This window comes from Microtus pennsylvanicus, chromosome 3 (genome assembly GCF_037038515.1).
Source record: "Microtus pennsylvanicus isolate mMicPen1 chromosome 3, mMicPen1.hap1, whole genome shotgun sequence".
Taxonomy (NCBI): Eukaryota; Metazoa; Chordata; class Mammalia; order Rodentia; family Cricetidae; genus Microtus; species Microtus pennsylvanicus.
In genome coordinates this window covers 142,196,461-142,222,744 of record NC_134581.1, presented here as the reverse complement: position 1 = coordinate 142,222,744, position 26,284 = coordinate 142,196,461, and the positions used below count along the sequence as shown (strand labels likewise).

General features: G+C 48.8%; 3 protein-coding genes across 6 annotated transcripts; 2 read left to right on the top strand and 1 right to left on the bottom strand.

Annotated features, from left to right (window-relative positions):
* Positions 1 to 3,948: 3,948 nt before the first annotated feature.
* Positions 3,949 to 6,338, top strand: Ccdc107 (coiled-coil domain containing 107). 4 transcript variants are annotated; one of them, XM_075967366.1, is made up of 6 exons: positions 3,953 to 4,147; positions 4,230 to 4,381; positions 5,620 to 5,683; positions 5,771 to 5,861; positions 5,933 to 6,039; positions 6,112 to 6,338. In XM_075967366.1, the coding sequence occupies exons 1-6, from the start codon at positions 4,042 to 4,044 to the stop codon at positions 6,321 to 6,323; spliced, it is 732 nt and encodes a 243-aa protein (XP_075823481.1). In that variant the 5' UTR covers positions 3,953 to 4,041; the 3' UTR covers positions 6,324 to 6,338. The 4 variants fall into 4 exon arrangements, with proteins under 4 accessions (XP_075823479.1, XP_075823480.1, XP_075823481.1 ...); XM_075967367.1 differs by having other exon boundaries at positions 3,956 to 4,147; positions 5,623 to 5,683; XM_075967364.1 differs by having other exon boundaries at positions 3,949 to 4,147; positions 5,933 to 6,338.
* Positions 6,339 to 6,572: 234 nt separating this feature from the next.
* On the bottom strand, positions 6,573 to 10,565 carry Arhgef39 (Rho guanine nucleotide exchange factor 39). Its single transcript, XM_075967363.1, has 9 exons — positions 10,248 to 10,565; positions 10,034 to 10,128; positions 9,704 to 9,824; positions 9,357 to 9,475; positions 8,665 to 8,735; positions 8,296 to 8,424; positions 7,744 to 7,973; positions 7,464 to 7,552; positions 6,573 to 7,345 (listed from the first exon to the last, which is right to left on the bottom strand). The coding sequence occupies exons 1-9, from the start codon at positions 10,383 to 10,385 to the stop codon at positions 7,330 to 7,332; spliced, it is 1,008 nt and encodes a 335-aa protein (XP_075823478.1). The 5' UTR covers positions 10,386 to 10,565; the 3' UTR covers positions 6,573 to 7,329.
* An 8,792-nt stretch (positions 10,566 to 19,357) lies between these two features.
* On the top strand, positions 19,358 to 25,522 carry Ca9 (carbonic anhydrase 9). The gene is made up of 11 exons (XM_075967361.1): positions 19,358 to 19,727; positions 20,675 to 20,704; positions 20,927 to 21,097; positions 21,211 to 21,353; positions 21,434 to 21,526; positions 22,431 to 22,497; positions 23,682 to 23,839; positions 23,999 to 24,134; positions 24,271 to 24,297; positions 24,663 to 24,741; positions 24,852 to 25,522. Exons 1-11 carry the CDS (start codon positions 19,400 to 19,402, stop codon positions 24,916 to 24,918), a joined length of 1,299 nt encoding a protein of 432 aa, XP_075823476.1. The 5' UTR covers positions 19,358 to 19,399; the 3' UTR covers positions 24,919 to 25,522.
* Positions 25,523 to 26,284: the final 762 nt, after the last annotated feature.

The following is a 26,284-nucleotide window of genomic DNA, read 5'->3' as shown; positions in this document are numbered from 1 at the left end:
ATCCCAGCACTCAAGAGGTAGTAGAATCTGAAGGCTCAGACATTCAAGATCATCCTTGTCTATATAGCATGCTCAAGACCAGCCCAGATTGCATAGGGTTCTGAGGCAAAAATTTAAAAAATATCCACTTGAGTGACAAATACACTAAGTATAGCAGTGATTTCTATTTAAAAACAGAGAGCTTTCCAGCCCTTGGGTGGTGAGGTGAGATGGGAGGAGTCAACCTGGACTAATTAATGGCTCCAAATTCAGCCTAGACTACATTGCATGAGCTTCTCTTAAAAAAAAAAATCATTAAATTTTCAGGCAAATGAATGGAACTAGAAAAAAATCATCCCGAGAGAGATAACCCAGATTCAGAAAGACACACACTCATAAGTACTCACTCATAAATGGATATTAGCTGTAAAATAAAGGATACCCAGGCAACAAGGCACAGAGAGGCTGAGTAACAAGGAGGGATCTAGGGAGAATGCATGGATCTCCCTGAGAAGGGGAAATAGAAGAGATCTCTTAGATGGACTAGGGTGAGTGGGGATAGGAGAAGGAGGGACCAGGTAAGGAGTGGTGTTGGTGGAGGCTGTTCGTTCATTTCCCAACTGCTCAGACCAAATAAGCACACAAAAACTATATTAACTGCAATATTGTTTGGCCAATAGAGTAAACACATTTCTAGCTAGCCCTTATATCTTAAATTAAACCATTTCTATTATTTTATATTTTATGACGAGGTTCGTGGTTTACGGCAAGGCTCTGAGTATCTGTCTCCTCTGGTGGCTACATGGCATCTCTCCTTGACTCCGCCTACTCTCTCTCTATGTCTTTTCCAGCCTGGCTTTATTCTGTTAAGCCATTGGCTGAAAGCAGTTTCTTATTAACCAATGGCAATAAAATATTCAAAGCGTACAGAGGCGAGTCCCGCATCAGGGTGGGTGGAGAGGGGGAGTATGGAGAGAGACTGGAATTGGAGGGCATTTGGTGGGGGGGGGGGGTGATGTGGAAACCTAGCATAGTGAACACTCTCAGGAATCTGTGAGGGTAACGTTGTAAAGCCTCCTCGTAATGGCAGCTATGGAGCCTACACAGGCTACCTTCTGTAACCAGGCAAGACTTCTAATGGTGAAACTGCCACAAAACCTTCTACCTACAATCTATCCTGCCTACAAGATGTGCTGGGGTAATGGTGGCACAGAATGTGTGGCCAACCAATGTCTGATCTAAATTGAGATCCACTCCGCAAGAGGGAGCCCATGCCGGATACTGCCTGGATTACTGGGAACCAGAGTTTAGATAGCCCAGAGACCTGGCATAGAAAAAAAAAATCAATGAAATAACTCCTAATGATATTCTGCTGTGTAGATCAGTGCATGGGCTGGAGAGATGGCTCAGTGGTTAAGAGCACTGGCTGCTCTTCCAGAGGACCTGGGTTCAATTTCTAAAACCTGTATGACAGTTCACAACTGTCTATAACTCCAATCAGTAACTGCAACTGTCTGACACTCCCAACCCAGACATACATGCAAGCAAAACACTAATAAAATAAATAATCATAGATTGAGCCTAGCCCAGTCATTAGAGAGGCTTCCTCTGGCAGATGATAGGAGCAGATGCAGAGACTCACGGCAAAACATGAGGAAGAGAGGGAGCCCAAATTGGAGATTCCCACGGGGTCCCTCCCCTTGGCTTTCAGGGAATCCCTGAGGAAGAAGGGGAGGAGGTCAAGGCTCATAGGGGCTCACAGAGACTGAAGCGGCAAGCAAGGAGCCTGCATGGGTCTGCACTAGGCTCCATGGTATGGTTGTTTAGGTTGGGGTTCTTGTAGGACTCCTAACGATTGGAGTGGGGCTGTCTCTGACTCTTTTGCATGCCCTTGGGACCCTTTCCCTCCTACTGGGTTGCCTCCACCAGTCTTGATATGAGGGTTTGTGCTGGTCTTGCATCTTATGCTGTGTTCAGTTGATATCCCTGGGAGTCCGTTCTTTTCAGAGGGGAAATGGAGGAGAAGTGAATTTGGGGGAGAGGTAAGGTGTAGAGGGAGGCTGGGAGTAGTGTAAGGAGGGGAAACTATTTGGGGTGTACTGTATGAGAGATGAATAATTTTTTTTTTTTGGTTTTTCGAGATAGGGTTTCTCTGTGGCTTTGGAGCCTGTCCTGGAACTAGCTCTGTAGACCAGGCTGGTCTTGAACTCACAGAGATCCGCCTACCTCTGCCTCCCGAGTGCTGGGATTAAAGGCGTGCGCCACCATCGCCCGGCCCCGAGATGAATAATTTTTTAAAAATGAATAAATAGGAATTTTGGAGTTTTTTGTTTTGTTTTTGTTTTTGTTTTGCTTGTTTGTGTTTGAGACAGGGTTTCTTTTTAACTTTGACTGTCCTGGAACTTGAGCTATAGTCCAGGCTGGCCTCCGATTCTGTCTGCTTGCCTCCCTAGTGCTGGGATTAAAGGCGTGTGCCACCACTGTCTGGAAATAAGAGTTTTAAAATAGTTTTTTGAGGGTCTCCTTGTGTGGCTCTGGCTATACTGGAACTCAATATGTAGACCAGCCTGGCCTTAAATTCACAGAGATCCTCCTGCCTCTGCCTCCTGAGTGCTGAGATCAAAGGCGTGTGCACTGTGGCCTGACAGTTCTTTAAAATCTTAATTGACTGATTCTTTGGAAAAAAAAGAAAGAGAGTTGGAAGATCCGGCAATAGTGGGCAAGAGTTCTCTGCTGCAGCAATGTGAGCCAGGCACTTGACAAATGTTCAGAAGGCTAGGGCAGAAGGATTTCGAGTTTGAATCTAGCCTAGCTATAGATTGAGACCCTGTCTCAAACTAAAACTAAAACAAAGACAGTAGCTGGGGTTACAGCTAAGTGGCAGAATACTTGCCTACCATGTGTGACTACTACATTGGCTAGACCCCCCAGTACCACCAAAAATAATGAAACCTTATTCTGAAGACCAGGTTTGGTGGCACACACTTATAGTCCCAATACACAGGTTGGAAAAGCAGGCGGTCCAGAAGTTCAAGGCCAGCCTGGACTACAAGACTCAAAAAATCGAAAAACAGACAAAAAGGCAGCCCTCAGTTGAGAGTGATGTAAACCAGAGAATGGGCCTAGACATGGCGCTGTGCCAACCTCTGTCACTCCAGGTTTGGATTACCCCACCTTCCCATCCCAGCTATCTTGGAGCAATCAGTCGCTGACAGCTCCCGTTGCCCTGCCCTTCTGTGTCTCTTTCTGGAAAAACAAGCATCGGTCCCCACATTTTATTCATTTATTTAACACATGTGTACCTCTTGCCTGGTGATTGACAAGCCCTGAAGACAGAGAAGCAAATGGAACACATTTCTTCCCTAGTTGAGAATCAAGTAAAAGGTACAGGGAAAGACGAAAGATGCAAAGAAAAAAGAAGCAGCCGCGCTGAGAATGAGCCCCGTTCGGTTGGTGCGCCGAGGCGCACTGCCTGCGTCACTAGGAGAGTTGACGGATGACGTCCCGCTGCACGCCGCTCGGCTGGCCCCGAAGGGATCGCTTCTTAGCGGGCTAGCTGTGACTCGCGGGGGTAGTCTACGCGCGTGCGCACGCGGCACTCTCTGCCCGTGGTCCGGGGACTTTCCCCTAGGCGAAAGGATAAGGAACTGGTCCTTCGTGTGTAGCCTAGGAAACAGGCCTTCAGAGCGAGCTGGTTACACAGCGACAACGCACCATTTTATAGCTCTAAAACAGCCCTTATTTTCTGCTAATGGTGAGGAAATTGGTCCGTTCAGTTCTAAATACAATGAGCCACTCTTTTAGGCACGACACGTTATACTTATAGATCCTGGAGCCATTCTTTCTTAAGGAATATATAAATAGATAGGAAATTAACTAATGTAGGAAAGTCAGATGGGCGTGGTGTTATGCAAATATTACTTGGCCCGCCCTGTGCGATGAGCGTGGCCACCCGAGGCGCCCTAGGGAGGGAGCGGCTGCGGTCGTGTGCGCGTGCGCACTTTGGCGGAACGCCAACGCTAGATCGTGGGGGTTCTGGCTCACCTCCGCGGTGAGCCAGGCATGGCGGGCGCGGGCGCCGTGTCGAGTGTGCTGGGGCTGCTGCTTGTGTCTGCGCTGTTTGGGGTCCTGGGAGAGCGCCCCAGCCCCGATCTGGGGGCACACTCAGGTACCAGCGAGGGCTGCAGGAGGGAGGCTTGGACTGCCTGGGAGAAGCTTCCTGTCCGCTGACTGGTGTCTTTAATCCACAGAACACCGCTCCCAGGTCGGTCCCGGGGCCACCGAACCCCGGCGGCGGCCGCCACCCAAGGACCAGCGCGAGCGGGCCCGGGCCGGAGCGCTGCCTTTGGGGGCGCTGTACACCGCTGCCGTCGTGGCTTTTGTGCTGTACAAGTGTTTACAGGTGCGGTCTGGCCGTGGGTTGGGGGAGTCCTGGGCCTCAGTCTTCTGGGGGCGCCACGGTGCCAAGAAAAAGACCCCATTTCCCGGCGGCCTGTGAAATGAAGACTAGTTAGTTCCTTGGTTTTCCCACATCGTGGGGGTTCGAGGAGCTAGAGAAGTAATGGGTGTAAGGCGCCTGGGAGAGGATAGCTAATGACCGTTACGTTTAATCCTCCCACAGTTCAGTGAAGAGCGATTTTTTTTCCACCATTCACCTAGTGTCTGATGGAAGTGAGATTTTAACCCAACCATAGTGTCTATATGCGAAACAATGCAGTTATTGCTGAGGCTCCAACTTTGGCCCAAGGAGGGTGTTAGTGTGCCAGACACCAAGCCTTTCATGTTTTCCTTGGAAAGGAAGGCCTGAAATGTGAACTAACAGTACATTCTGATGGGGCTGAACTAGAAAGTGGTACCTACCACCTAGGGCTGTATCTTCAGTTCTGATCAATTACTTGTATTAGGAAATAGAGACTGAACTAATTAGTGACAGAAAACTAGCTGAGATGGCTAGTAACGAGCCAGGCAGACTAGACAGGCTGGAATGAAGATTAATAAATGCTAGTCCTGTCCTGTGAATGGAGCTAAGCGGTCAGGGAGACAAGCTGCAGGACCTGTGGAAGAGAGATGTAGGCATTGCAGTTGATAGGTTCAATTAAAGGGTCTGCCCGTCCGAACAGTGAGAGAATTATACCCTAAAACTTTAGGACACTGCCTTTAAGAGCACTATATATTCAGTAAAACCTGGAAGGGGGAGGTGATGTAAATTGAAAACTAATTTGACAGACTGGGGACTTGATACCAGCAGAAACTGAGGGAGCTAGACCTAGTGGCACAGACTTGGTATCCCAGCTACTCCAGAGGTTGAGGCAGGAAGGAGGATTTTAAGTCCAAAACCTGTCTGGGCAATTTAATAAGACCCTATCTCAAAGGCAACACAGAGGGTGGGGATGCTAAACAAGGAAGCAGCGTCTGGCCAGCCAGTCTTCAGATTCCTGCTGTAGAGTCTCACATTCCAAGGAGTGCTTTGGCAATGTAGCCATTTGTGGGCATACCGGCGTGTTCTTTCACGTTCTGGGTAAGCAGCTGGACTAGAAACTATTGTGATTCTGAGGTGAATGCCCAGAGCTTCTCTGGTCCCTGTCTTTACTGCCATTGAGGACTGAGGTGCCGCAGCTTTACCCTTTCCCGCTTCCACAGCAGGGCACGGATGAGGCTGCCATTCTCCAAGAGGAAAAAAACAAGAAGAAATCCTTGCAGGCAGGTGGGTTGAGCATCTGTAGTGGTGGTTTTTGTGGGGGAGCCGGTCAGGGGACTCAGGGAGGAACCATCCCATCTACCTTCCTCCCAGAGCAACAGCTGGTGCAGTTAACACAACAGCTGGCCCAGACAGAACAGCATCTCAACAACCTCATGACCCAGCTGGACCCCCTTTTTGAGCGGTGAGAATCTGCAGGGTGAGTGGGAAGCCACAGCGACAGATTGAGCAGCCCCTGAGTGGATATTTCTGCAGGGTGACTACGCTGGTTGGAACCCAGCGGGAACTCCTCAGCGTGAAGCTCAAGACCGTCCACCAGCTCCTCCAAGACCGCAAGCCTGACGCGGGTGTGCAAGTTCCAGGTAAACGATCGGGAGGTGATGGCTGGGAGACAAAGCACGTGAAACTGGAACCAGCTGATCTCTCCCTCACAGAGGCCAGCGTACCCTTTCCTGAGGACTTGGGGAAAGAGGACCAACAAGAAGCTGGGAACAGTCAGACCTGCAAGAGGCCCACAAACTGGAGCCCAGATTCATGGAACCTAGCTCCTTCCTGGGAGGTGGAGCAGGGACTGAGGCGAAGATGGCACAAGACTGTCACAAAGGACCCGGCAATGAAGGGGGGGCAGCCACTGAAGGGTCAGTAAAACCCAGTCCCCTTGCCCCGGGTGTGCCTGTGTTTTTCCTGCTCCCAGCTGGTCAGACACAGGAGGAATACTAGGTGCATAAGCCAGCTGTGCCTCCCAGAAGAGGTTCCCTTATTAGGAAAAGAGACTGCTTCCCAGAATTCGGAGAAGACAGAGGGAGCTACAGTCCTTTCCTGTTCTCCGGAGGCTACTGAATGCCAGCCGTCAAGGCTCAAATTCCTTTTTCTCGTGGTTTAGACAAAGTTCTTTCCAAAAACACAACAAAACAGCACTTTATTAAAATCCAGTAGGGAAATAAATTATAGGACTTTTCAAACATAGGAGGTAGTTCAGGAAGATCTGGAGTTCAAGGCCAGCTTGGGCTACATGAAATCTTGTCTCAAGAAAAGAAAGAAACTATACAGTAGCTAGGTGTGGCAGCATACACCTGGTAAACCAACACTTGAAAGGCTAAGGCAGGAGGAATTCAAGTTCACATCAGCCTGGGTCACATAGGAAGACCCTGTCTCAAAATAAGAAACCATCAATAACAAAAAGGGCCTCCTATAAAAAGCTACAGATTGAATAGTGTATGGTGTCAAAGGAGCTGGATCAGCTGGGGCTCAGCTAGGTTCAAGCCTGCTTTCTGATTCTTGTTTTGTTTTTTAAAACAAAATAGGGTTTCTCTTATGTGGCCTTGGATGTCCTAGAATTCGTTCTGTAGACAGTGCTGGCCTAGAACTCAGAGATCAGCCTGTCTCTGCCTCCCAAGCACTGGGATTAAAGGTGTGCGCCACCACTGCCAGCTTGCTTTGATAAACTAGTTAACTGGCCCGTGTCAGGCCACGGAGGGCCCTGTGGTTCCAGTGTTGAATTCGATTTCCTTTTGTTCTTGGCTCTGCCCTATCCCTGAGTATCCTGAGTTCTGGAATTTTAAGATTCTTCTTAGGCATGCCAGCTGCCACATATATCCCAGGATAGCACATTTGTAGATAACAGCATCGTGTTGCAGTAGGGCTGGACACTTCTAGCTCTTCTGACTTCTGTGGGAAGAGAAACAGTTCAGGCTGGAATGCGTGCTCTGTTCAATCGCCCGTGGGGATGGGGAGCCCAGTGGTGAGAGAAGCACTCCTTTCCAGCTCAGGAAAGGGCAGAGCTTACCTGATGGCCACGGTCAGGCTGTGGTACCATCGTGACAGCTCCTCGTGGTCAGTGGACATGAGCAGTAGCTTCTCATGGGGGAAGGACAGCTAGGAAGAAACCGCTTTAGTTCAGAACGAGTCAGGCCGAAGCGGTCACTCAGGGATAAGAGGATGACTAAAGGAGAGCTTGTTCCCAGCCATGCCCTTACTCTCATGGAAAGGGACCCAGGCCAAGTGATACGCTGGTCTGTGAGTGCCTGTAGTATATCTGAGGCCCAGATTTCCCATCTACAACTTACACTGAGCAGACCACCACAAGTTCCTCCCGAATGGCCAAAGACCCTGTTAAGTTGACACTGGGACATAGGGTACAGGGCCCTGCAGACAAAGGTGCCACTCTTCAGCAGGTGCAGTGGGGGTCGAGGCTTGGCCATGAGGAGCACATCAGAGAAGAGGAAGAACATGCGGGGCCGGGGCTCCCCAGTGGGAGGCACCACTAAAAGCCAGCCCTGTCTCAGGAACCATCGCCCTAGAAAATGAGAGCCGTTATCTTGTACAGCTTCAGAATCCATGGGAACACAGAAGGGCAGGAAACACAGGCAGGAGGTATATGCTGGCGTTGAAGTTTTTTTTTTTTAATTATCGTATGTATATGTAGAGGTCAGAGGACAACTCCGGGGAGTCAGTTCTTTCCTGCTACCTTTACGTGGGTTCCGGGATTAACTCAGTTCATCCAGCAAGTGCTTTCAGCCACTGAGCCATCTTGCTAGCCCAATAATATGCTGGCTTTGTTGAGGAAGAGAAGCAAGTAAGGGGGTAATGAGGACGGAAGGACAAAGTCCACAGTTTACCTGAGGTAAGCCCTTTTGCCTTGCGTCCACTGAGTAGAGCCTGGACACGGAGGAGGTGCTGGTCATTCTTCTGGCTCTGGCCAATGGCGTGGACTCTCTGGGCAGTCTCGCTCACCAAGCGGGCAGCCCCTAGAACAACACCCTCTCCCTCATTTCCAACAGTACTTAGGCTCTGCGTGGCTACTGGTGGTAGCTAGCTAGCCTGGAGGGGCCTGCATCAGGTTCTAGCTTCTTGCAGAGGCAGGACCCTTAGGGACACTATACATGTAATGGGAGATGGGGACATACCAGGCATTGTTGGAAGTCAGAACCAGAAAGACTTTTGGGACAGGCAGCCTCTGCCTGTGTTGGAGAAGAACAAAAACCTACGTGTGAGCTGTTGGTAGTCAGGGCTGTTGGGAACTGTGTTTTCCGCCAAGGCCACGACGAGATTCTCGTACCTGGAAGTGGACAATTGGAAGAAAAGTGAAGTAGAGCCAGGCAAAAATGCCCTGGTTTCAAATGATCTGAAGAGCACCTCCCAGATGTTCATCCCTTAATTAAAAGGTCAGGAAAGGCCTGGCTGCTCGGCTGCCCCTCTCCAACCTGGGACTCAGAATCTGGGCTCACACTATGCAGGCCACTTCCATCCCACAGTAAAGAATCAGTGGCCGACTGTAGTTCAGGAGGCTGGGTCAGAAGATGCAACTTAAACCAAGGAGGCTACCACAGACAACCTAGGAACCCTGGAATAGAACTTCGAGATCAATGAGCTTTTCCGGACAGCCTGTCTATTTCTTAGTGCAGGTTCCCTCCCTTCAGTATGCAGTCCCACGGTCCCAGTGTGAAGCTGCAGTCCCTGGGTACCCCTGTACTTCAAGACACAGTCCTACAGCCCCAGGTCTCAGGCTGCAGCCCCTGGGTACCCCTGAGTGTTCACATTTACTCCAGTAAAAGCGCCTTAGAAGATAATTGGGCTCAGAAAGGCAGAGCTGGGATAGAACCTATGGCATCCCCCACAAAGCTGTAGGCAGAGCTATGCAGCCAGAGGAACTAATTCTAGTCTAGAGGGGTTCACTCACTGCTGGAGCCGCTGCACAGGCAGAGGGAGCAGGTCCTGGAGTTGAAGACCCCTAAATTCAGGGCGGCCTTCCTGAAGCCGCACGAACCTCCGAAAACGTTTATTCTTCTTCAGCTGTGTCTGAATACATAGGGAGAGTTCGTATCAGGAAGAGAAACCACTCCCTTATATTACACTCTGTGTACACACGCTCAGCCTTCAGCAAGTGGTGCACTCCTGAGGGAAACCTGGGCCAAAACACTATTAATTTAGGTCTCTAGATTAAGAAGGGAAGGAGGAACCCTGTCTCGAAAAATCAAAAAAAAAAAAAAAAAAAAAAAAAAAGAAGGGAAGGAGGAAGAGAGTTACCTGAAGGATGGCCTGAGAACTCTCGGCATTGGCAGCAAACTGGGTGTAGAGCTCCAGGTGGGAGCAGAAGCCCTCTAGCCCCGGCCCCCAGTGCCCTTCTTCCAAGTAGGGAAGCAGCTCTCTGTGCAGGGAAAGGACAGTAAAAAGGCAGGCCAGCAACTACTCAAGCTCTCCCACATATACCTCCCATAACCCTGTCTCGGAGGCAATGCTATTATCCCATTTTACAACTGGAGCGCAGGCAGGTTGAGGCATTGGGCCAAGGCCACAGGTGAAAAAGTTGGCAGATGAACTTGGCCTTTCCGGCTAGGCTGCACCGCTTCCACTCACAGGCTGGCGGCATAGATACGCTCCCAGTTCCCAAACAGGGCCTGGCGCTCTGGTGGTCGTAGTGTCCCCTTGGCTTTCAGGATCCCCAGGAAGTACTGTGAAGGAAACGAATACAGTTTTCTCAGTCTGTCGCAAGAGAAAGGTGCAGCCAGAAACTGCAGACGTCAGTCCGAAGCAAGGTCTGAGACCCTCCCACACCCCCGCCGAGCCCCACCGTAGCCACAAGGCCCAGTTGTTCTTGGTAGCGCCGCTCGGTCTCCAGCAGCTCCCGAGCGGTGCAGACACGTTTCCGTTCCCAACGAGCACGCTGCTGTCGCACCGGGCAGTGCGCGGTGGAGCCTGGGCTCTCCATGCCTGAGCCAGGGTTCCAGGCTTCCCGCAGTGTCGCGCCGGAGATTCAAATTCCAACCGCTCGTGGGGCGGGGCCGCGGAGGTGCGGCCCGGGAGCACAGAGCAGGCGCGGGCAACGGCTCGCGGGGCGGGTCCCCTCTGCTGTGTCTGCCCCATCCGCCAGGGCGGCGCTCTAGGTGCGCTGCTACGTCGCGCAAATGCCAGGTGTGGCCGCTGTGCAAGGCGCGAAGGAGGCACAGCTGTCTGAACACAGAAACAGGAGACTACAAAATGCAAACGTTGACAAGGACTCTGTCTAACTGCAGAATTGGGAATGTGGGGATAAGTACGGTCCATACTACGTCCAGAGCCTATGCCAGACAGAGAAGCAGTTGGCCAGTCATTCCCAGTGCTTTCACCAGCTAGGAACCTTTGAGCTTTGGACCAAAGTGTGCAAGTTTTAAGTTACCGTGTTTCTTCATTTAATTTTTTGGTTTTTTTTATATTTGTTTATTTATTATGTATACAATATTCTGTCTGTGCATATGCCTGCAAACCAGAAGAGGGCACCAGACCTCATTACAGATGGTTGTAAGCCACCATGTGGTTGCTGGGAATTGAACTCAGGACCTCTGGAAGAGCAGTCGGTGCTCTTAACCTCTGAGCCATCTCTCCAGCCCCCTTCATTTAATTTTTTATTGAGATAGGTTCCTATAATGTAGGCTGGCCTTGAACTGAATTTGAGGATGACCTTGGTTTTATCCACCTGCCTTCAGCTTCCAGATGCTGAAGTTAGTTTTGCAGCGTCATACCCGGCTTATGAGGGGCTGAGATGGAACCCACTCGTGCATACTAGGCAAGCATTCTACAGCGACATCCCCAGTCCTGGTTTTGTTGTTGTTTTGTTTCATACTGATCTAAACTTGATCACAAACTAGCTTCATGTGAGGAGTTGATAACTTGGTAGTCTGGGTTTACTGGAGTTTTTTGTTTTTTTAATTTTCTCTCATAAAATACATTCCAACCACAGTTTCCCCTCCCTGCACTCCTCTCAACCCCCCCCCCCCCATACTTCCTCTCTCCCTCATTCTGATCCAGGACAAAAGCTTTGATGGGTTAGCTGGGTTACCTTATCAAAAGGAGAATGTTCTAAATTTTCTTAGGACTTTGAGGAATTGGGTATACCCCCGTAAGGTAAATTTGCAGGAACATTTTGTCAATATGTCAGAAATCTCTTTTTAAAGATTTTGATGTTTAAAAACTATATGTTCACATGGGAGGATATGTGTATGTGAGAGTGGAGTGTGTGTGTGTGTGTGTGTGTGTGTGTGTGTGTGTGTGTGTGTGTGTGAAGCCAGTGCCCAGAGTCCAGAAAGAGTTGTCCCAGGAGCTGGAGTCATGAGCAGTTGTGACCACTCAGTGTGGGTGCTGGAATTCTCCCAGGAAGAGTCATGGGCAGTGTGGTCACCCAGTGTGGGTGCTGGGAATCTCCTAGGAGGAGTCATGGGCAGTGTGGTCACCCGGTGTGGGTGCTGGGAATCAAATTCTGGTCTTCTGAGAAAGCAGGGAGCACTCTTAACTCCCCAATCATCTCTCATACAGATAGACAAATAATTTTAAAATAATAAAATAAATATTTTTAAACAAGGGGAAAGGACTGGAGAGATCGTTTATTAGTTAAGAGTGCTGGCTACTCTTCCAAAGGACTCGGGTTGAATTCCCACTACCCACATGATGGCCTATAACTATCTGCACCTCTAGGTCCAGGGGATCAGGCGCCCTCTTGTGGCCATCTCAGGCATCAGGCATGCATATGGTACACAGACATATGTAATTGAACATTTCTCTCCAACCCACCAGTTCACAAATACCTGGCAGCCATTTCCCAAATAATTGACTCAAACGGAGGCTTAATATAAATTATAAATGCTTGGCCAATAGTGTAGGCTTATTACTAACTAGCTCTTACATTAAGTTAACCCATATTCCTTCCTTATTTACGCTCTGCCATGTGGCGGTACCTTTATTAACATGGTAAATTCATCTGCTCCCTCTGCATCTGACTGGCAACTCCTCACTCCACCCTTTCCTTCCCATCATCCTTAATTTGGTCACCCCACCTATACTTCCTGCCTGGCTGCTGGCCAATCGGCATTTTGTTAAACCAGTTCAAGTTTACAAATCTTTACAGTGTACAAGAGGATTATTCCACAGCAGACATAGGCAAAATACCCATACCTATAAAATAATAAAATAAGGGGAGGAGCGGGAGAAGAGGAGGAAGGAGGAACTGGGATTGGTATGTAAAAATAAATGAATTTTAAAAAATAAAATATTTTTTTAAAGTATTTATTATTTATACAGTGTTCTGCTTTCACAAATTCCTGCACACGAGAAGAGGGCATCAGATCTCATTATAGATGGTGAGCCACTATGTGGTGGCTGGAAATAGAACTCAGGGCTTCTGGAAGAGCAGCCAGTGCTTTTAACCTCTCCAACCCAATAAAATAAATATATTTTATTTATATTATACTTATATATAATAATTTATAAAATTTATGTATATTTATACATTTTTATTTATATTTATGTATAAGATAAAATAAATATTAAAAAGTTCAGCCAAATGTGGTGGTACACACCTTTAATCCCAGCACTAGGGAGACAGAGGCAAGAGGATTTTTGTGAGTTCAAGGCCAGCCTGGTCTACAGAGCTAGTTCCTGGACAGCCAGGGCTACACAGAGAAACCCTGTCTCTAAAAAACAAAACAAACTCTAGATAGATAGATAGATAGATAGATAGACAGATAGATAGATAGACAGATAGATAGACGATAGATAGATATAGAGAAATATTGATATAGAGATGTAGCGAGAGAGATATCTACATATATCTATATGTATATATGTATTTTTTTTCAGACTTAAGGCCTACAGAACATTGAGATTTTAAAAAAGCATTGTCTTAAGACGCCTGGTTTATGGATATAGTTTAAAAACATCAAAACACTCATAGTAAGTCATAGTTACTCATAGTAACGCCAAGAGAGAGGAGAAAGACAAGCTACAGAGAGCTGTGTGTGTAATGTGATTCCCTCTGCACAAAAAGGTACATGAAAGGCCGGAAGGCTAAGCAATCAAAACCTAGTTGTGTTTTTATCTCTGGGGGATGAGACGGAATATAATTGGACAAATGAGTGTCTACCTGTGCCAGGCAGTGGGCTCCTGAGGCTGAAGGTCTAAGTGAGAACGGTGCAAGTAGGGAGATATTTTAAATTCCCTGAGACTCTTCTTCATGCTCCCCAACTTTCCTGCATTGGCTATGCACTATTTTGTAATTATAAAATACATTTTATATTGGGATACTAAATGTAAGAAACATTAGATCCCATTTCTTCCATTTGGACTCCTAGGAATCTGAGCACCAAGCCAAGAAGCAGGGGATTGCCAGGGTTCTAAGCTCCCCCAGCTCAGATATTCTAAGAATCCTGAAAATGTTAAATGCTGGGCTTAAACCAGAGAAGAAAAGCCTGAAACCCTTGGAGAAATGGAGAGTTTGGAGCAGACTGTTTCTTTGGCTTGGGTTCCAGGAGAACTGGTGTCACCAGGTTACCGGCCAGTAACACTGTCTCAGGTGAACGCAGAGAGACTGCCTGGTGGCTTATGTCTGTAATCCCAGCATGTAGAAAGCCGAGGCAGAAGGATTGCTGCAAGTAAGTAGCCTGGGCCACACAGTGAGACCCTGTCTCAAAAAAATCAAAACAAAAGAGAAGCAAATGAAGGGCAGCCCATGCTCAAGTGTGGGTGAGCACAGATAACCCCCTGGGGATCCTGTGAACCTAAGCAGTAAGAATAGAGGAGCTACAGACACGGCTCAGAGGCTAAAAGCACTGGCTGCTCTTGTTCAGTTCCCAGGGTCTGATACCCTCTTCCGGCCTCCCAGGGCTTCTGCATGCATGTGGTATTCATGCACACACATACACATGAAGAATGGAAGAATTGGAGGGGGGTGGAGGAAGAGGAGGGTATGTCTGAGTATGTCACCAGTCTGTGGGTGGAAGAGGGGATGGAACAGAGCTCACTGTGAACTCAGGTTGGGAGCACTGTCTAATTGGTAGAAGAGGGCAAGGTTGAGGATGAGGAGACACACTAAGGACTTCTTGAAATGTATCCACTTTGGTTCTGCTACATGGTGGCCACATAAAGACATATCCACAGGGGGCTGGAGAGATGGCTCAGAGGTTAAGAGCATTGCCTGCTCTTCCAAAGGTCCTGAGTTCAATTCCCAGCAACCACATGGTGGCTCACAACCATCTGTAATGGGGTCTGGTACCCTCTTCTGGCCTGCAGGACAGACAGAATATTGTATACATAATAAATAAATAAATAAATAAATAAATAAATAAATAAATAAATAAATAAATATTAAAAAAAAAGACATATCCACAGGGCTGGAGAGATGGCTCAGTGGTTAAGAGCATTGCCTGCTTTTCCAAAGGTCCTGAGTTCAATTCCCAGCAACCACATGGTCTGGCGCCCTCTTCTGGCCTTCAGGCATACAGACAGAATATTGTATACATAATAAATAAATAAATAAATAAATAAATAAATAAATAAATGTTAAAAAAAAAAAGACATCCACAGCCAGCGAGTGTAATCTTACCTGGAGAAAGGGGTTTTGCAGATATAACTAGGAATTTTTGTTGTTGTCGTATGTTTTTTGTTTGTTTATTATTGTTATTATTATGTTATTATTGTTATTATTATTACTTGAGACAGGGTCTCACCATGTAACTCTGGCTGGCTTCAAACCCATAAAGATCTGCCTGCCTCTACCTCTCAAGTAATGGGACCCAAGGTATGCACCACTAGAATCCAGGAATGGCAACAAAATAGGCTCCGCCAGGGCCTCCGAGGTAGCCTGATCCTGCCAATACAACTTCAAACTTAAGGCCTACAGAACGTTGAGAGTTTTAAAAATCGAATTGCCATAAGACACCTGGTTTATGGGTTTATGGTGATTTTTATGATAGCCCTAGCAATAATAGTGTGATGGGCCAGCCTCAAGACCTCACAACAGCTTTGGTCTTGTCTTCCAATCCATGACGAGGGAGAAGGGGGCTTCTCTCCCGCTCTACCAGTGAGTGGTTCCCTCTTTCGTAACCCAGGGCTAATCAGAAACCTGATTTAGGAATGTGTTTGTCCGGGTTTTAGAAACACAGATCCCAGTGACCAAAGACTTGGCTTTAAAAACACAGGTGTCCTGTGCCAGGCAGGGAGTGTCCCACGTGGTTAGATTCGGCATAAAAGGACTCTGAGAGCTCAAGCTTCAGGGTTTGGCAGATTCCTGAGTTATAAAGGTGTGATCCAGGATCAGAGTCCACATCTCCACCCACGGCAAGGAAACAGCCGCATGGAGAGATAGAAGGGCACGGAACTGTAGAGGACATCCGGAAAGTTAGCAAATGCTGCAGATCCGTGCTCGGAAACATGAGCACAAAGCCCTACAAAGGAGAGGAGGAGAGGAGGCATCACGGTGCTGTCGGGAGGAAAATGAGTAAAAGCTGAGCTCGGTGTTAGAGAAAGGGATCCATGCATCCCCCAAGCTCCAGTGTACAGTACGGTCCTCTCTGTTCCCATGGCCTCTCTCTCCCAGACTAGTCTAGTTATTACCACAGTCTGCCTTCAGCCTCCAATTTAGACATTACCATGATCCTTCCACGTGCCAGAGTCCAAACAAGGTTCTGAAAATAGCCGACTCTCCACGGTACATGATGGGTCAAATGTCATGGATGGTGCTGGATTTGGCTTCAGAAAGGCCAGCAGGGCCTTGTGCATGAGGCAAGCACTCTGTCACTGAACTGCATCCACATCCACTCACACAAGGTTTTTTTTTTTGGGGGGGGGGATGTTATGGTCTGGCACACACAAATCATTGACAATGAGCCCCTAAGATACAAGGACCTGGTAAGGTGTTCTACAATGAGAAAACGCTTGATGATAGCTGTTGAATAAAAATTGACTCAAATTTTGAACCCTGCCCTCATGGTCTCAAGGAACACAACGTATAGTAGAACAGATAAAATGTCATATATCATCATAATATGATTAAATTGTGAGCAAGATTATTACTGGGGTCAAGTGCAGTGCGGTGGTAGTTCAGAGGCACCATTGAACTCTCCAGATTGGAGGTGGGGGGTTGGTAAAGAAAGGTAGCTGGGTGGTGGTGGCACACGCCTTTAATCCCAGCACTCAGGAGGCAGAGACAGGTGGATTGCTGTGAGTTTGAGGCCAGCCTGGTCTACAGAGCGAGTTCCAGGATAACCAGGGCTACACACAGAGAAACTGTATCTCAAAACAAACAAACAAACAAACAAAAAAGGTTTTTTTAGGTTAGCAAGATGGTTCAGCAGATAAAGCCACTTGCCTTCCAAGCCTGACATGCTGGAGGAAGCCTACAAATGGAGCAGAGATGCACCTGGAAATGTGGGGTCAGGGAGCTTCCGGAAGTAGCCAAAGATCCTGACAGACTGAGATGCTCAGACTATATAGAGAAAAGGAAAATGAACAAAAGCTGAGATCCGCGTTGGAAGAAAGTATCCATGCAGCTCCCAAGTTCCAGTTTAGAGTATGGTCCTCTCTGCTCCTATAGCCGCTGACGATCTGAGTTTGGCCTCTGGCATCCACATAAAGGTAGAAGAGAACTGACCCCATAGAGTTGCCCTCTGCCTCCACATCCAAATACACACAAGCCCCTCACACGCACATAGGAACCCCACACTTCTGACTTCTGTGGGTAACTGAGCTCTCTCCCTCTCCCCCCCCTCACACACACACACACACACACACACACACACACACACACACACACACACACACATTCACACACTTTAAAATAAAAATCCAAAGCATGGTGGTGAATGCCTTTAATCCCAGCACTCAGGAGGCAGAAGCAGGAGTATCTCTGTGAGTTCCACGACAGCTTTGTCTACAGAGCGAGTTCCAGGACAGACAGGGCTGTTACACAAGAGAAACCCTGTCTCAAAAAAACAAAACGGAAAGAAAAGCTTCCTGGAGAAGTTGCCTGGCACCTGAGTTAGAACAGAAGGTATTTAGAAAAGAAAGATAATGAAAACATTTAGCACCATGGTGGTTTACAAACATTAATAACCAAAGTCAAACTTGATTGGGTTCCTCAGATGAGGCCTCTTGGACCCTTCTAAACTAGGCATTACCCTTTAGATCAGGAATCATCTAGAAGGTTCTCAAAGAGAAGCTGGGATAGCAGAATTACCTGGAGCCATGGGATATGGCTGTATGCTGTAGAATTAAAACTAATTCGATACATTCAATTCACCTATACAACCGCCCTGCTGAATGTTCACTGAACAATCCTCAATATGGACATGAAATGGCCTTATTTTTGTGATTTGTTGAGGCTATGGGGATCCTCTGAGAATGAGCTGCAGACCTAACAGCTGTCCTCTATCCTATGCTGCGTACCTGGAAACAAGGACTGGAAGAGGCTCGGTAAATGCTCATTAAATGGACAGACTGGAGCCCCGCGTCCATTCTCACGCGGTCCCAATTCTTTACACCCAGTCTCTCTGCCCAATCCATGCTCATAGCAGTCTTCAACATGGCCTAATAAGAAAACTGGACTCGGCCACGCTCTGCAAATAATTTCTTTTTACATCTCTTTACTTATTACATGTGTATTTGCATATGTGCGTGTGCCATGGCCCACATGGGGGACAACTTGGAGGAGATGGGTCTCTTCTTCCACCATGTCAATTCTGGGGGTCCAACTCAGATCATCAGACTTGGTACCCACTGAGCCATCTGGCCAGCCTCTGCTCAAACTATCCCATGCCTCTTCTTTACCTAGAATACGATTCTCCTTCCATCCACCTTCCCGTGGAGCTCCTACCTCTTCTTTAAAGGTGGGCTCGTATTTTGCCCACTTCCATACTTTCTTAGGCAGAATTATAATATTCGTCCTCACTCACTGGAGTGAGAACACCTCAGGCAGGGACTCTTCATTTTGATTTCCCTGTCCCTAGTCCACTGCCTAGCATGCCATAGGTATTAAATAAATACAGAATGCAAACATGAGTGGCATTCTAGGCACCGAGACTTAGATTTTAAAAGGCAATAAAAAGTTTGGAGGAAAAAAAATGAGTATTTTAGGATTGGGAGTGTAGCTCAGTGTAGCTCAGTGGCAGAGTACTTGCTTGGCACCTATGTCCCTGGATTTAGTCTCCAGCACTGAAAATCGAGAATGGTAGTGGCAGAGCGGGGGTGAGTGGGGGTGGGGGGAGAGTATAATCTAACTGGAACATTAGGGGGAAAGTAAGAGACAAAACAGAATGGTTTCTTGGGTGAGGTTTTGCAGACCTGGAAGTTGGAAAAAGAAAATGGTCATACTTTGGCAGGCAATGGGGGAGCCTTCAGTGTCTCTCATACATACTCAAACATTCATGCTCAAATTTGCCTCCTACTTACCCATGGGCCCCGCTACCTGCTCAGCCCTAGCCTGTGTCTTTACCTGCCCCCTCTACCCAAGACCTGACTGTGGCAGGATTTAGACACAGGTTTCTTGTCTCCTCAGCCCGACTACACCAGGGCCCCAGCTCCCCTTTTTTCCCCTTCCCTCCCGAGGCTGGGAAGCAAGCCAGGCCTAGCAGAGGCTGGCAGGCAGGAGCTGGGTGGTGTCACGGAGAACCTATACAGTGCCAGGTGGTGCCTTGGGCTCCAAGCTGAGCTGGTGATCCCGATAACCTTCTGCCTGTGAACACACCTGCCTCTCGCCCCAACCCTACCTCTTACCTGACCTGTGTCCAGGCTTTGATATCGGGGAGGGGGGCACAGGGCCAGGCAGACCTGTGGGACTTTGGCTCCATCTCTGCAAAAGGGCATTCCGTGAGTCAGCCTGCTCCCCTCAAGGCTTGCTCCTCCCCCAACCCAGCTCCTATTTCCGATGCACGTACAGCCCGTACACTCCACACCGTGTCCTGGGACACCCCAGTCAGTCGCATGGCTTCCTTGGGTCCCAGACCCTGGCCCTCTTTGTTGATCCCAGCCCCTACTGTGCTGCTGCTGCTGCTGGTGCTGTTTCTGCTGCCCCTAGTGTCTGCTCATCCCCAGGGCCTGTCCGGATTGCAGGGGGAGCCCTCCTTGGGAGAAAGTTCATCTGGGGAGGATGATCTGGGCGTGGAGGATCTGCCCAGTGAAGAGGATGCACCTGGAGAGGCTCCACCTGAAGTTAATGCTGAAGCTGAAAAGGAGGATTCCCCGAAGTTAGAGGATCTACCTACTGTTGAGTCTCCTGAGGATAGTTATGGCTCCCACGAGGATGGAAAAGGTAAGTGGTCATCAGCTTCCAAACTGAGGCTCAGGTAGTTTTAGGCCTCCCCTCCCTACACCCCAACCCTAGCAAAGCATGCGGGAAGGACACTGAGCTCTAATAGGCAGCCCTTCTTCCTAAAGGGGAGAATAATTGGGAGAGATGGCAAAGAAGAAGGGAGGAAGTTGAAGAGGATCTAGAACTGAGGAATGGACAGAGAGGGGGAAAATGCAGAGAGAGAAAAAAGAGTAAGACGAGGAGCGGAAAGGAGAGGAGAGGAGAGGGAGAAAAGGAGAAGAGAAGAGAGGAGAGGAGAGGAGAAGAGAGGAGGGGAGAGGAGAGAAGAGAAGAGAAGAGAAGAGAAGAGAAGAGAAGAGAAGAGAAGGGGGGGGGTCCCAGAGGACCTACAGAGAGTATACAACTGTCACTCACAATTTTCAGTGCAGGAAGAACCAAACAACAGGCGGAGGAACTTTAATTTGCTTTTTTGGGGGTGGGGGGAGGTAAGGAATGAGGCGGGGTCTTATCGTATAGATCGGGTTGGTCTTGAACTATTTTCTGCCGTCTACCTGTCTCTACCGCTGAGTTCTAGGATTTCGGGTGTGCGCCACCACACTTGGCTCTAAGTTAGGGACTTTGGGAAAGCTGGAGACAGACAGGAAAAAGAGGAAGGTGAGCCGAGTAAAGGGAAAAGGACGACCTGCTGGCTTGGATCTGCTAACTGGAGCTGCTCTGCAGACCCTAGCATTGGCTGGTCTGCTGGTCACTCCCCAGAGGCCGAGTCACAGTTGGTGGCAGGCCACCGTGCTTTGCACCTAGCCTGCTTCATTCGTTACCTGCACACTCTTGTAAGACAGCCGGGTCTGTGAGGCCCCACCAGAGCCGGAGGGAATCTCTTTCATTATGGGCACTGAGAAATGACTGGACTGTAAGAGTGAGCTTATTAGTTCTTCTGATTTATGCAGGGGGTGGCCACGGTCTTTGGAGCTATAGAGGTAAGACACCCACCTCCGACACGCACCTAATCTGGGAGTCCAACCCTATTGATCTACCCCCCCCCTCCCGCCACCTCCAATACTAGCTCTAGTCTGGACCCACGTGTCTGACCCCACCCCCACCCCACTCCCGCCTCTAAGCTTCCTGACTCCACCCCTTGCTTATCCTAACGGTTCTTGTCCTAATCATCAGACTTCGTGCACCTTTTTCTCTCATCCCAGGCACCCTACTCTGGCCCCAGGTGTCCCCAGCCTGTGCCGGCCGATTTCAGTCCCCTATAGATATCCGCCCAGAGCTCACCTCGTTCTGCCGCGCCCTGCAACCCCTGGAACTACTGGGCTACGAGCTCCAACCTCTCCCGGAACTGAGCCTGCAGAATAATGGCCACACGGGTGAGGTGTCTGGGGCGGGACCTACGGAGGGGAGTGGCAATTCAGCTGTGCTTGGGGGGTCCTGCTGGCGCTCACGAGTGGGTAGACATCGCTCCCTTGCACTCCCCACGCAGTACAGCTGACTCTGCCACCTGGGCTGAAGATGGCTCTGGGACCTGGGCAGGAATACCGGGCTCTGCAGTTGCACTTACACTGGGGAACTTCAGATCACCCGGGCTCAGAGCACACTGTGAATGGCCACCGTTTCCCTGCTGAGGTGGGCATCGGGCTGTCCCGAGAGGAACAGAGGATGTGATCCGAGAGCTGGGCTCATTCTGACCCTTAAACCCTCTCTAGATCCACGTGGTTCACCTCAGTACCGCTTTCTCCGAGCTTCATGAAGCCTTGGGTCGCCCTGGGGGCCTGGCAGTTTTGGCTGCCTTTCTGCAGGTACCACACTTGACACTCTATCCCATGGGTTCGGTGCATCTTGTTAGCAGGGACTCCATTCCGGCATTCTCGAGCTGGTCAATTAGCTCTCTGCTCCATTCACGCCTTTGTTCATTCAGCAGCGGCAGGGAACCAGGAAGCAGGGTCCAAGGAGGTTTTCTTTAAGGAGCCCACAGGGCAAAGGCTAACTTGACAGTCATAAAGGGAGAACACTAAAAACAGTGGTCACAGAGGAGGTGAAACTTAAATCCTTCGCCTGTGGGAAACAAGGAGGGCTGTTGCACAGAGAGAGACCATCATGAGCAAAGACAGTATGGACCATTTCAGGGAACGCCACATACAACAAATGGCCCGGGGAGGAGGCATTTCTCGGCTACTTCTGTGAGCCATCAGGTCCCCATCATGAAATGGAGTATTCACTGACCTCTGTGTATCCTTGACAATCAAGAACGCACTTGTCATGGTAGGAGGAAGCCAGGAAGTGAGGAGATGCCCTGCCTGTAAGCCTCACTAGTGTGAAGTTCACAGCATCAAGCCAGACAAGTGCCTCAGATATAGCATGTAGGATTCCACTCTGAGTCAAACTCATGAATCATTAAAGCGAATACAGAGGCAACACAAGTACAAAACCTATTATGGTTTTCTTCGGAGACCATGGAGTGTGTGTGGCAGTAATAACAAGGGACACTATGAAAGTGAGCAGGGCCCGGATCCCTGAGGGGCCTCCTTCAGTTTGCCATTGAATTCCAGGACACCAAGCTAATTCATTTGCAAAGCAAGAGTAACAGCATTTGAATAATCAGATTTTTATATTTTCCCAGCATCCTCAGAGGTGAGGAATGGGGAAAGACTACAGGAACCCTACCCCATGTTCAGGCCTCTAATTGTGGTCAATCCCCTGCAGGAGAGCCCTGAAGAGAACGGTGCCTATGAACAGCTGCTGTCGCACTTGGGAGAGATTGCAGAGGAAGGTCAGTTTGTGGCTCCCTCGGGAGCTGCCCATCTGAGGATGGAGATAAGGAAGGAGTTGAGGGTACCGATGGCGAAACTGCTGAGAGACGAATGGGAACAGGGAAACTACTGTCCGCAATTAGAAATCAAAACCAAACAGGAAATACAACTGGACAAAAAAGCCAAGTTGAGGCTGGGCATGGTGGCATGTGCCTTTAGTTCAAGGCCAACCTGGTCTACATAATGAGTTCCAGACCAGCCAGGGGTATATAGTGAGACCGTCTCAAAAACAAACACAACAATAAGTAAGGAGGAAAAATGTTTAATGTTTAAAACATAGGATTGAGTGTGGAAAGCTAAACTGACTTTGAGAACTGTCTACCATTTATGAACATCAAACATTTTAGTTTGTAAATGTTTGAGAGCAGGGTACGGCAGAGCATACTGATAATCCAGTGCTTGGGAGGCAGGCTACACACCGAGTCGGAAGCCAGCCTAGGTTATACGAGACCATGTCTCCGAAAGGCTAGGGTATGTGTGATGCCCTAGGTCCGGCACTGAAAACCCACTTTAGCTGAAAAGTTAGCTCCCTTCTCAGTGACTGAATTATTTTAAATCTCAATTTACTAGACTCCTAGGTTTTTGATAAACTAAAACACACAGAGCTTTGTGTCTTTTTGTTTTGTTTTGTTTTGTTTTTCAAGACAGGGTTTCACTGTGGAGCTCTGGCTGTCCTGGAACTCACTCTGTAGACTAGGCTGGACTTAAACTCACAAGTGCTGGGAATAAAGGTGTGTGCCAGCACCGGCCGCATTTGTGTCCGTCTTTTATAGTTACAAATATTAAATGTATTTATAAGTTATTCTATGTGTTGTGTGCTCACTAGATAGAATACAGGATCTCCACCAGTGACCTACGTCCCAGCTCCACTTTCTTCTTTTATTCCAATCTGAGTTGAGTCAGCAGTCCTGAATGATATGGACGTGTACTCAGAAGACTGAAGGCCTCGAAGGAGGGCTCATGAGCTCTTTTCTTGGGACTAGAGAAATGGCTCAGCCTCACAAGGCCTCCTCTAATTGCCCAAAGCCCTTCACCTCCTTTTGGATCTACCACACATAGTGAGAAGCAGCGAACCTGGGCTTGTGCCTGGAGCTTCCAGGGCCACAGGATCTAGGTGAGACCTCAACACAGACCCTCTCCACAGGCACACAGATCAAGATCCCAGGTCTGGATGTCTCCGCATTGCTGCCCTCGGACCTCAGCCGCTACTACCGATATGAAGGGTCTCTAACCACACCTCCCTGCAGCCAGGGGGTCATCTGGACTGTGTTCAACCAGACAGTGAAGCTGAGTGCCAAGCAGGTAAGAGTGGGGGTGCGGCATTGACACGGGGCATTGGAAAATGGGAACATAGGAGGAGATAAGGGCGAGTCAAGGGGCCGCGTTATGAACGGAGACAGAGGGCTGGGAACCCCTTGCTCCTTTTTGTCTCGTACTATCTATCGACCCTCCCTCTCCCAGCTCCATACTCTCTCTGTTTCCCTGTGGGGACCTCATGATTCTCGGCTACAACGGAATTTCCGAGCCACACAACTTTTGAATGGGCGAATGATTGAGGCTTCTTTCCCTGCCGAAGTGGACAGCAGCCCTGAGCCAGGTGCACAGTTGTCTGATGGCCCATGTCGCCAGGTCCCCTAGCCACGGGTCCCTCCTCTTCCTGTGTCTTCATTAGTGCTACAGCCCTGTCACAGGTACTCATGGGCCCGGCTCTAATGTCTCCTTTTTCTCTTCAGTCCACACGAATTCCTGCCTTGCTGCTGGTGAGTTGGGGAACACCCTTTAATGTCATTCAGTCCAGGAGCTAGTACTTTTCTGCAGAATGAATGGCCCTAAGCCAATGCTAGGTCAGGTAGATAGATCTGTACCACTGGTTTAGTTTATCAGGAGGCCCCAGAACTCTCCTGCGATGCCCCTCCCTCCCCCAACACCCCTTTCACCTAGCTGCTGGAGAGAAACCGGTGCTTTTCTTACCCTTCTGCTATCCACCTCCAACCTCAGGCTGGCCTGCTCTGGAGACTGAAGCCCTGGGGGCTCCCTGAGCACTCACTCGGGCAAAGGGTTAGGAGTATAGGAAGCCAACTTGGAGGGAACCCCATTTTCTGAGGCAGCCCCTCCTTTCCCCTAGGTGACATCCTAGCCTTGGTGTTTGGCATTCTCTTTGCTGTCACCAGCGTGGCCTTCCTCATCCAGCTGAGGCAGAACAGGTATCTATGGTCCTCCCTTGGCACAGCCTCTTCTGTAGAACCCAGAATTCCAGGACTGCCAATGAACTCATTCAGGGCTGGCTTTCTGATTCTAGTTCCCTGTTCTATAGGAACAGAAGTGAGACCAAAGATGGAGCTAGCTACAGCCCAGCAGAAATGGCAGAGACTGGAGCCTAATAAGGAGAAGCCAGCTAGAGGATTCTGGAAACCTTGTCCCGTCCATTATACAACTCCTTTTAACCACTAAAGAACCTTTCTCATCTTTTTAACTTTCCTTCTTTTCCTTAAAGTACTGTAATGGGATCTTATAGTGAAAAGCCAAGCCTGGACTCAATTCTTGCTGTTTGTTTTGTTTTTTGAGAGAGGGTTTCTCTGTAGCCCTATCTTGGAACTAGCTCTGTAGACCAGGCTGGCCTCAAACAAAGATCTGAATGCCTCTGCCTCCCGAGTGCTGGAATTAAAGGCAGGCACCAGCACTGCCTGGCAACTCTTGCTCTTACTATGCAGTCAAATGCCCTACACCCTCTGATCTTACTGTGGAGGCCAGGCTGGCCTTGAACTGAGTGTGTGGGTAATGGAGTTTGAACCCAGTCTCTTGTTCTGACTAGCCAAGTGTTCTACCACTGACTAAGCTTCTAACCCCTTCCCTTGAAGGCTCCATCCTCCTGTCTCAGCCCCTTGAATGCTGGGATTACAGGCATGCACCATCATGCCTGGCTCATCCCGATTATTTTTAAAATAAATATTTCTAATAAAACACGTATAAGTTGCCTTTGTCCTTAAATCAAAAGGATGTTCTATTAATTTTTCATGACTGCTGGGGGAAGAAACAACTCCCACAAGGTAACACTTATAGTCCCCGAGACAGGGTTGTCCAAGAACTTTATGCGTTAGCCCAGGTGTGAGTGGGCTATCTTCTTCCTGGCTTTCTCCAGTAGAACACGCCCACTTTCAGATTTTAGAATCTGCCTGCTTTCCTTGCTCACGGCCCCTTCCCTTCACTACTCCGACTCCTTGCTTCCATTGTTCCATCTTCATTACCGCCTTTCACCTATTCCCAGCCCCTCTTTTCCCTTCTAGGCAGTTCCGTGGTAGCTTAGACTGGATCAAGACTACAGGACCTGCACCGTCATGCATGGCTTAACCCCCTGAGGACTTTGGGATGATACTGGGCCTGACCCCTAAACCCAAAACAAACAACTTCCTCCATTTCCAGTTCTTTGCTCACACAGTGTCTCTTTCTGGCTAATGTGGCATTTTTCAGGATTAGAATATGGACCTTGTTGGGGCAAGAACACAGAGCAGTTTGAGTCAGATGGTTGGCTTAGTCACACGGAGTGAGCCTTTTGGGCATTTGCCCTGTTGGAATATCTGCCCCTTTTTGAATTTTTGCCTCTAGAATGTCTGGCCCAGTGACTGTTGAAGCAGAGCTGGGCCATGGATGGCGGCTCTACCCTGTGAGGACTAGAGGCCAGGACAGTTTCCTACCCGCTAGGGAACCGCTACACAGGGTTATTTGCCGAGTCCCGGATCCACACCTCAG